Source organism: Carassius gibelio, chromosome A10 (assembly GCF_023724105.1).
Source record: "Carassius gibelio isolate Cgi1373 ecotype wild population from Czech Republic chromosome A10, carGib1.2-hapl.c, whole genome shotgun sequence".
In the NCBI taxonomy this organism is placed as follows: Eukaryota; Metazoa; Chordata; class Actinopteri; order Cypriniformes; family Cyprinidae; genus Carassius; species Carassius gibelio.
In genome coordinates, this window is record NC_068380.1 from 5,079,196 (window position 1) to 5,090,052 (window position 10,857).

The window sequence follows — 10,857 nt, forward strand, 5'->3', positions numbered from 1 at the left end:
GACATTATTTATAAAAATTACCTCAAGTTAGCACCAGCAAGCTTGTTAACTAGACAGTTAGCATCAGCTAACAATATTTGCTTATTTTCAGTGCGGTTATGAATAACGTCCTTAATAACAATGGATGAAAAAGTTAGAGCTTTACTGATGATTAACGTTAAGTCTAGAGTGTGTCCACCTTTGTGTGTGGGTCCATGTACATGCTGAATCGACAGGTAAAAAAAGCCTCAAGTCCAAATATTCATTTATCACCAATTAACCGTTTGACAAACTTGCTTCGATGTCCAGATCTGAATAAAAAAAAATCTCAAACATGTCCGATATCCCGATCAGAATCAACCGAGTCGCGAACATGCTCCGAAGTGGCGCTCTGAATCAACCGAGTCGCGAACAGGCTCCGAAGTGGCGACCTGAATCAACCGAGTCGCGAACAGTCTCCGTAGTCCCGATCTGAATCAACCGAGTCGCGAACAGGCTCCGAAGTGCCGATCTGAATCAACCGAGTCGCGAACAGGCTCCGAAGTGCCGATCTGAATCAACCGAGTCGCGAACAGGCTCCGAAGTCCCGATCTGAATCAACCGAGTCGCGAACAGGCTCCGAAGTGGCGATCTGAATCAACCGAGTCGCGAACAGTCTCCGTAGTCCCGATCTGAATCAACCGAGTCGCGAACAGGCTCCGAAGTGCCGATCTGAATCAACCGAGTCGCGAACAGGCTCCGAAGTGCCGATCTGAATCAACCGAGTCGCGAACAGGCTCCGAAGTCCCGATCTGAATCAACCGAGTCGCGAACAGGCTCCGAAGTCCCGATCTGAATCAACCGAGTCGCGAACAGGCTCCGAAGTCCCGATCTGAATCAACCGAGTCGCGAACAGGCTCCGAAGTCCCGATCTGAATCAAACCGAGTCGCGAACAGGCTCCGAAGTGCCGATCTGAATCAACCGAGCCGCGAACAGGCTCCGAAGTGCCGATCTGAATCAACCGAGCCGCGAACAGGCTCCGAAGTGCCGATCTGAATCAACCGAGTCGCGAACAGGCTCCGAATTGCCGATCTGAAAACTTCGACCAAAGAATGTAAGAAATAACTCCATTTCCAAACTGTTAATATTACGGTTGCGGGGAATTTGGAAAGCATGAGTTATTTTATTTAATCTGTGTTAGTTTAAGGTTATTTTATTTTATTTTTTAACCTAATACACGGAGACGCAGATAGATGTGTCTGCTTTGCACTGGAGCATTTCAGTGGGCTTAAATAGTTCTCTATCTACAGCGGATTTAGTTCCCAAACAACTGACAATTTTGACCTAAATATGATTTTCAGTTACAATAATTAATCCTACATTTCGACATTAATAACTTTTAGCAACATCAGACGCACGCACGCTCACAAGATCTGCCTGTTCTTACTTCTGTAGACTCGCACTAAACGGTTCATTTGAATCAGTGAGTGGTCGACTCCAGAACAGCTGCAATCGGATCATTCTAATTCGTAAAAGAATCGTTTAGTGCGATTCGCGATCTGAGTAAAGTTTATTTTGAAAAGACTCAGTTCGTTCATGATGAATCAGACACCGCTTCTGCGTGTCGGAGCACGTGATATATTATAGGGAGTAACGATATGTTTTATGAAATGTAGTGAAGTTAAAAGTACGATCTTATGCTTTGGAATGTAGTGAAGTAAAAGTAAAAGTTACTCAAAATAAAACTACTCCAGTAAAGTTCAGATACTTGAAAAATGTACTTAAGTACAGTAACGAAGTAAAGCTACTCACTGTCCACCACTGGTTATCTAGGTGACGATCACTCGTCGCTTTGTGTAAGTACGAGTACGAAATAGCGCGGGGGCGCACCTGTTATGATTTTCCGATGGTAAAAACAAATTATATGTTGTTGTATTACTTATCAATATATCGTTTTTGACCAGCGAATGTGTGCAAATGTGATTTTTTTTCTGTCCGTCATTAAAACGGCGACGGCGCCTGCCGCAGTGAGTCAGTCAGACATCAAATAAATAAAATATGAGCCTTTATAGACAGTGTTTAGTAGTACTTATTCAAACAACAAGATATTTATTTACCCTTCGCAAAACTTTGTTCAGCTCAGCTGGTGTCTACTGTGCGGCTGCTGTGGAACTTCATTTGATTCAATGAATATAGAGGGGGCGGAGTTATCAGCTTATTGACCGCTTGATGATCGAATAAGATTTACACAAGCTCGTTTTAAGAACTTTAATTTGGTAAAACAGACAGACAGGCGTAAAGGGTGACCAATAGCATTGATAAAAAAAAAAAAAAAAAAAAAAAAGGCACTTCGGAGTGAAAGGGCAAAAAGGGCATGTGCTCTGCACAGGTTGAGCCCTACCTGTGCACGTGCCTGGTCAGTTTGGGAGTTCGTAGCGGGATCGCGAATCATTTTAGTCAGTTTGGGAGTTCGTAGCGGGATCGCGAATCATTTGAGTCAGTTCGGGAGTTCTTAGCGGGATCGCGAATCATTTGAGTCAGTTCGGAAGTCCGTAGTGGGATCGCGAATCATTTGAGTCATCTGACTCCAGTTTGGGAGTTGGAGCGGCATCGCGATTCATTTGAGTCAGTTTGAGGATCGCGAATCATTTGAATCAGTTCGGGAGTTCGGAGCGGGTTCGCGAATCATTCGAGTCAGTTTGAGGATCGCGAATCATTTGAGTCATCTGACTCCAGTTTGGGAGTTCGGACCGGTTTCGCAAATCATTTGAGTCAGTTTGGGGTTCGCAAATCATAGCTGTATATGGATAGGCATTTTTAACTAATTTAGTAGCTAGTTCTAATTACGTTTTCCACGCTTGTTTAGGTGTGAAATGTGAACTCCTATTTTTTGTTTTAATGATGTGCCTTTTAACAGTATCAAGTAGGCTATATTAAAAAAATAAACAAATCATGCCTAAAAGTGCAAGCATCTAGACTAATGTAAAGTTACATGATGAAGTCATACTAGTGCGTGTGCATTTTGAGTGTGTTCTTTTACTGCATTATTCGGTGTATTCAAATACATTTATGAATGCATGTGAATGATCACAAAATTCAAGATATGAACCCTTTGTGCCAAAAGGGTTCTTTCTTGTCATTATAGAACCTTTTTAGCATAAAAGGTTCTTTGGAGTTGAGTAAAGAACCCTATGGTTCTATATAGAACCCCAATGATCCCTTTCTTCTAACAGTTTGTTGTCATAACTGTAAACAAAACAATATTTCTCATGCTTTCAGTAAAATTCATCAGGAATAGATAAAAGTAAGTTCTCGTTTAGAGTATAATGAGAATAAATTATCTCAGTTTCTTTTATTTCACAATGTAAATGATAAAAGTACATTTCTGATTAATGACCGGATCATTTAAATGAACCACTCAAATGAACCGACTCTCTGAATGAATCCAATCTGTTTTTAAAGATGCTGTAATTAATGCAGTGTAATAATTAGACCTGCTGATTAATAATAACTGCCACAGAAATTAATTTCAAGAATTTTTTTATGAGAAAATACATGTCCTGAGATCATTTTATGCCCAATAATGTGATTGCACGAGCTGTTTTTGCTTCTAGCTGAAGCTAAGAGCTGCTGTGTGTAGATGATCAACAGCTGTGAGAAATGATTCAGAATCAGAGCATCAAATTAAGCCTGATGTCTGTTTGTGTGCTTGCAAGAAAAGCTCATTTAAATATTTATTCTGAGCATGCATCTATGCCAGGATTTGATTTATTTATTGATTTGTAATTATTTTGGGGTTGTTTTGAATTAAACATTCATACTTCAGGTCAAATATGTACATCAAAAAGAATTTAACATGTAGAAGCATGCAATTTTCTTCCATTTCATGCAAGATTTTTCAATCATTATAATTAGTTCTTTGTCTCATCATGCATCAAGCTGTTATGTTTGTACAATGTTTCACATGTTCATGCTGGGGCCAGAAAACATCTGCACTATGAAATATTAGTAAACACCTCTCTCCTTTCAGTTTTATAGACTTACAGAGCTTTATTCTTCTTTTCTCTCTGTAAATGTCCAGCTTTAACTGCCCAGCTGTGCTCGCTGACATTTTGAAGCAGGTTCAGCTCGGATCCCAAAAGGGTTTAATAACAGCAGGAGAGACTTTTGTTCTCAGAACTCAATTTTTAACATCGGTCTGTTGATCTCAGCAGGAAAGCAAGAGATATGAGCATTTTAAATCAACATTTAGACTCATATTTCCCACCTCCAATGTGTTATTGTTTTAATATCAGCTCTTGATAATGTACTACGTTACACATACAGCCTTACCCGAGCCAAAACACTGTTAAAATCTAATTACTGTTGTGTATAGTGCTCTATTCCCTTTATTATTATTATCTTTCAACTTTGTTTCGTACTTTTTCAGTGGAGGAAGTGTTATTATGGATTATAAACTCGCGTTTGAGTTAAAATCATCTTAATGCTGGATGTGTTTCATCTTTTGTCTTCTCCAGATGTTCACTGATGGACTGGAGTGCTGTGGATTATTCTGATGTTTTTATCAGACTCTCATTCTGACGGCACCCATTCACTGCAGAGCATCCGTTGATTAAACACTGATGCAATGCTACATTTCTACAAACCTGATGAAGACACACACTCATCCTGATCTCATGACCTGTGTGTGAGCACGCTTTCTTTCCTTTAATAAGCTATGTACTCTCCTACACAAACTACACGAACAAAACTGAACCTAAACTAGTTTATTGGCTGGTTCTCTGTGTCTCAGGCTCAGGTGCAAAAGTCCAAAAAATGAGATTGTTAAGAGTTTTGAAAAGAAGCATGGCACTATAATTGATCATGAGACAGTTTGCTGAGGTTAAATTGGAAGTTCAGAAATGCCATCCACATCCCCAGCGGATTTAACACAATCCCTGAACAAACACAGGCCACTAGGGATGTTATTTGTGAGCTAAAATAGCCTTTCCTCTTCCTGTGAGAAGATGCACTATAGGCACAATCTTTGCAAACCTTGGTTTATCTGCTCTGTTTAAACACTTCATCTTCACGTTACCCACAACTGTCTGTAAATAAATCACAAATAGTTTGAAATGGTCCGTGCATCAGTTAAATCATTGTTCTTTGTTGTGGATTAATCACCAGTTTTTAGCCAGTTGAGTTACTGCAGTGCCACGCATTTGGATGCATTTAGAACAGTGCGCATGCGTGTGTCTGAGAGTGCATCGTGTCTGCAGCCGGACTGTATTGGACATGAGTGAAAATGTGATTGTTTAACACTGCCATCATGTGGTCATTCATTACAATTACATAATTTAAAAAAAATCATCCTCGCATTTATATGTCAGTGCTAAAAAATATCAGTTCACAATAGGACTGATATAAAACAATATCATATAATGCATATAAAATCTGACTCTGGCTTATGTGCACTCCTTGTGAATCTATCCCAAGTTCTTGAATCAGCTTTTCCTGACCATCTTCCCAAGGCTGTGGCCGCATCGTTTGAATCGATTCTTTTCTTTCGAATCGCTCGAAAGATTCGAATACACACCAGACGAGCGAATCATTCAGCGCGCGCCAGGAAATTTGCCACGAAGCAAGAATACGTTTTGTTTTTCATTTATTTATTTTCTGTTAGATGCATGACGAAATAGATTTATTAAGAAGAGATAAAATGTTATCTTAATTATTTGTCAAGCCATTAAATCACTGATGTCATGAAACAAATTCAGTATGAATGCGTTAAAATCTCTGATATATTCTCTGATATAGACTATAATAAGTAGATTTTGCTTTTCCAGTCCCAGAAACCTATTAATATTCTTAATTGTTTCTTTTATGCATAAAACTTTAGATACAGAGTTGAAACTGTCTGTGTGATTGGAACACTATTATACAATTTAGAGACTCATCAACAAAAAAAATAAGCAATAGCAACAACACAAGATCGTAATATGATGTATGATCAGATGTTAAATGATCAATAAATGACTCGTCACATCATCATGAATCTTGAGTTTAACAGTGAAGATTGCCAAAGCAGCAAAGAGTCAACTTCCACTTCCAGACGGATCGGACACGGTTCCTCCAGCTCTCCTTCACGAAGGTCATCGATGTGGACAGTGTTGTATTTCTCTCGTGTGATTCTGTGGTGAATTGTGCTGAAGGCTGATAATGTCAGTCTAAATGCAGGTCTGAAAGTGGATCTCCAGCCTATGAAAACAAATCAAGCATACATTAGATGAAACTCAACGTTGTTAACATGTGTTAGATGATACAAAGACTGAGTGTGTGATGATGTGGTTTACCGTGAGCCGGATCAGACCCATGAATCCAGCGGCTGTGGTGTTCGCTCCACTAAACCAACCGCAGGTCTGCTGGTCCTGATGAAATGCCTCTTATCATTCACTCCCTGAAACACATTCAACATCATGAAAACATCTGCCCATTATGCATTATAATATCTGAAAACCTCAGACTCAGTTCATCTGAGATCAGGATGAGTTTGTTTCTTCATCAGGTTTGTAGAAATGTAGTATTGCATCAGTGTCTCATCAATGGATGCTCTGCAGTGAATGGGTGCCGTCAGAATGAGAGTCTGATAAAAACATCACAATAATCCACAGCACTCCAGTCCATCAATTAATCCAGACACATATTAGTTTAGATCTGTTTAATCGCTGCTTGATCTGTGCAGATTTCTCTCCTGATTCAGACCAGAACACTTTTTCACTGGAGGAAGTGTTATTATGATTATAGACTCTATGTGTTTGAGTTAAAATCATCTTAATGCTGGATGTGTTTCAGGTTTTGTCTTCTCCAGATGTTCACTGATGGACTGGAGTGCTGTGGATTATTGTGATGTTTTTATCAGACTCTCATTCTGACGGCACCCATTCACTGCAGAGCATCCATTGATGAGACACTGATGCAATGCTATATTTCTCCAAACAAACTGATCCTAATCTTGGATGATCTAAGGGTGAGCACAATTGCAGCAAATGTTATTTCTTGATCAATTTCTTACTTAATTTCCATCTGAGCAGCTGTATATAGTTTTATCTGTTATATATGATGCTCTCTTTTATTATTTTAGGTTTTGGATTGATATTGTAATTCACATTGTTGCTTGTAATGATGCTATATGAATACATTTGACATGAATAAAGACTTTAGAAGTTTCTGGAGAACAGTAATGGTACAACATGACCCCTGACCTGAAAAGTTTCTCGTTCGATCATGTGACACGGAGCGTCTCCTGCTCGCTCGGCCTGATCCACACTACAGTATCCATCTGTAGAGGAGACACAACACATCACTGCGTCAGTGCATGAAACACACACACACACACACACACACATGTTTGTTTTTGTGTAAAGTGTGTTCATCCCATAGGTGTAAAGGTTTTTATTCTGTAGAAACTGTAAATTCTATGTCCCTTCACCAACCCTACACCTAACCCTAACCCTCACAGGAAACTTTGTGCATTTTTACTTTCTCAAAAAAACTCATTCTGTATGATTTATAAGTGTTTTGAAAATGGGGACATGGGTTATGTCCTCATAAGTCACCCTCTCCTTGTAATACCTGTGTCATACCCATGTCATTATACACACACACACACACACACACACACAATCATTGTATTAGTGTATTAAAAACATGCACATACTTATTTCAAACACTCCAAACTTGCATAATAAATAAGGCACAGCGCTCCTGTCATTCTCATCAGTGCAAGATCATAAATAAGCCTCATTCGAGCGGCAGGAATCAGAGACCTTGGTTCTTCTCCATTAAGGGCAGTGTGATGTCATCGTTCCCTTGCTTCCCGTTCCTCTGTTTTTTGGGCAGACTGGAGACGGCTGGCTGAAACACACGATCGAGATTCATCATCAGCACAGCGCTCTCTGATATTAATTTCATACGCATGGCTGTGAAACACGCATCGATCCATCCGTCTGACTTTAACTGCTGTTACCTTGAAGTGTGTTTTGTTCCAGCCGGCCTTACACAGCGTGTGTCGCAGATCCTTATAGGCCCAGACCGTCTGCAGGATGTGTGACGCGGCTTTGGTCTCGCGCACCGATTGGCTGACAACAAGAACACACCCTGATCAGACCAATCAGCTTTACATGTTGCTTTAGCACAGAGTGTTTTGTGTGATTGTCACCTGGTTCTGTTGATTGAGACCAGTTTCTGGATTCCCTGTCCCTGGATGAGGAAGCGGGCGTTCTCCAGGTTCTCCGAGACGATCTCTAGTATAGTGTTCAGGACGGCCACCACCGTGTCTCCCTCCAGGTTCTTGGCGGGTCGCTGCTGACCGCAGGGCAGATTACTGACCAGATCCCTCATGGAGTAACTCCCTGACCGCAGCAGAGAGACGGTCAGCCTCAGCATCACACGCACAGCGTCAGAGTAAAGCTGCGGCTCTGGATCTTACCGATCAGATCTTTGTTCTTGTGGTCGATGGCGAGGTTTCTGAGCGCGATGGCGATGGCTCGCACCACTTTATCAGCGTCGGAGTGCAGCAGCTCCACCAGCACCGGCAGACCCTTCTCTTTACGCACCGTCGCTCGGGTATAACTGGACCACTGGGAAAACACAGAGGACGCTTCATTAAGAGGCTTCGATTCATGCTTTAGTGCTCTGTACTGTCATTTAAAGTTCATGCTTTGAGCAGAGAAGAGTAAAACATGCACAGTCACACTAAAAGTCATTCGGGTTTTGGTTTTAAATGTTTTCTCTAACATCATTTGAATTGAAAAAATTGCATATAAAAATTCCATGCATTAAAATTACACATAATTAACTTTAAGCAACGAATAAACTCAATGGATCATAGATAAATTAAACTATTTTTAAAATGCATTTAATCAAATAGCTTAGAATCAGCATAAATCTGTTCATTGTGAAAATAATCTTTTCACTTACGGTTAAAATATGATTATTCACGTTCACTGCACGATATTGAAACGAACTGGATTTATTGATGATAAATAAATAAAGCTGGGCACTGTGTATTCAAACGAGATTCCATTTATTAGCATTCTTGTAAAAATCTGACCGGTTTCATTTACAGTTCGACCGAAAATATCACATTTAATTTATTAATGTTAAAACAGTGTGATCCAAATGCATGGGATTTTATATGCAATCAAACTGTACGTATTGCATGTATTATTACACTATCAGTGATTTCAGATAAAGCATGTCAAACCGAAATATTTAAGAAAAACAGACAAGCATGAACGAATGATTTGGATCAGTTCCAGACGGTCATCTGTAGCTGGTCAGTGGATGTGTTAGTGGTCAGACTCACGGTCCAGTGTCCGGCTGACAGGTTCTGCAGGGCTCCGGCCGCTGCCTCCAGTGTGTTGTGGTTCTGACTCAGTTTGAGGAGAGACAGATAGAGTCGCACCACCTCCGGCTGGTACAGAAGCTCCAGGCCTGCACAGACAGAGCCGTTATGAATCATTCATGACACACTCCATACACTGATCTGAAATGAAATGGGAAAGTGAGATCCTGTACGAACCAGAGTTTTGCATTATTTTAAGGGCACTGGTTGACAGGCTCTTTCTAATGCTCTGAGAGGTGCTCTTGAGCGCCGCGGGACACGCTGAGGTTTAATACTTCATGTCAGAGGTTTGTTCAGATCAGTCTGAGCACTAGTACTGGGTTACAGACCTACAGTCACACACAAGATTCTGTCGTTGATCATCTGAAGCCTGATCCCGAGTGAAAAGCAGAGATGATCACGTGAGGCTTTAGGGATTTTATACATCAGAATGTGTATTTAATACTAAAAGAGTTTCTCTGTTCCTGCTTCATTATTCTTTCGCATCAGTGACTCAAACACACATCTAATGATGCTCCTCAAATAAGCGTGTGCAGTTCATGCGGAGAAACATACTGTATCCTAATCCCATGAAAACTCTCATTTCACCCAGAAAAAAATCAATGCATATTGCATAAAAAATGCATTGATATTATTTTGCATTTATATTTTTTAATATGTGCCCAAGTTTACAATATATTACCGTAATGCATTAAAAATTATTTTAGAATATGAATTTATTTTTTTGTATGTTTGTTTTAATTATAATTATCCTCAGTGATGATTCTCGCATTTACCCTAATTTCTTGTTATTACAATGCATCACTCTAGACCACATGAAATCACCCAAAATAATGAGGTGAATATATATATATATATATATATATATATATATATTGCAATTGCATTATTTTTATAATAATTATGCACATTTACCCCAAGGTTTTACGACAGTAATGCATTACTTTATTTATTTATTTTCTTTTTTAATTATCCTCATTTTTTTATCTCATTACGTATACCCCATTAATTACCCTTTAATTATCCTAGTGGTGACTCTGATTCATGATACCCATTAAAACTTGCACTTCACCCCAAAATCATAAAGCATATATAAAGAAGTCAACTATTATTAACTTTTTTTTTGTATTGCATTGCATTACATTGTTTTTGAATAGCAATTGAGCACATTTACCTCAAGTCGTTATTAATTGAATGCATTGTTTTTTTTATTTATTATAATTATCTTTAGTGATGATTCTCATTACACCGCATGATACAAATAAAAATGCACATTTCACTCCAAAATCATATGAAAAGCCAATTATACATTGTGTAAAGAAAATATAATTTGATAAATTTGTGTAAAAAAAATGTTCACATCAAATTAAATGCAGTACTAAAAATACTAACCTCATATATAAATAGAGATAATTAAATAATATCTCACTCCTACTTTATTATATTGTGGGAAAATCACATTCTGATTTCTAAGCATGATTTTGGTGTGAGTTATGTATTTTTTCATGTAAGA

At 39.1% G+C, this 10,857-nt stretch overlaps 1 protein-coding gene across 1 annotated transcript in view; it reads right to left on the bottom strand.

Annotated features, from left to right (window-relative positions):
- Window positions 1-5,586: 5,586 nt before the first annotated feature.
- Window positions 5,587-10,857, bottom strand: part of arvcfa (ARVCF delta catenin family member a) — a 20,437-nt gene continuing 15,166 nt past the window's right edge. The window contains exons 10-17 of the mRNA XM_052607711.1: window positions 9,306-9,433; window positions 8,427-8,577; window positions 8,157-8,349; window positions 7,965-8,076; window positions 7,765-7,852; window positions 7,201-7,277; window positions 6,292-6,395; window positions 5,587-6,196 (exon numbers count right to left, since the gene is read on the bottom strand). Coding sequence (XP_052463671.1) covers window positions 6,303-6,395; window positions 7,201-7,277; window positions 7,765-7,852; window positions 7,965-8,076; window positions 8,157-8,349; window positions 8,427-8,577; window positions 9,306-9,433 — 842 coding nt within the window. The 3' untranslated portion in view covers window positions 5,587-6,196; window positions 6,292-6,302. The remainder of the gene's footprint in view (window positions 6,197-6,291; window positions 6,396-7,200; window positions 7,278-7,764; window positions 7,853-7,964; window positions 8,077-8,156; window positions 8,350-8,426; window positions 8,578-9,305; window positions 9,434-10,857) is intronic.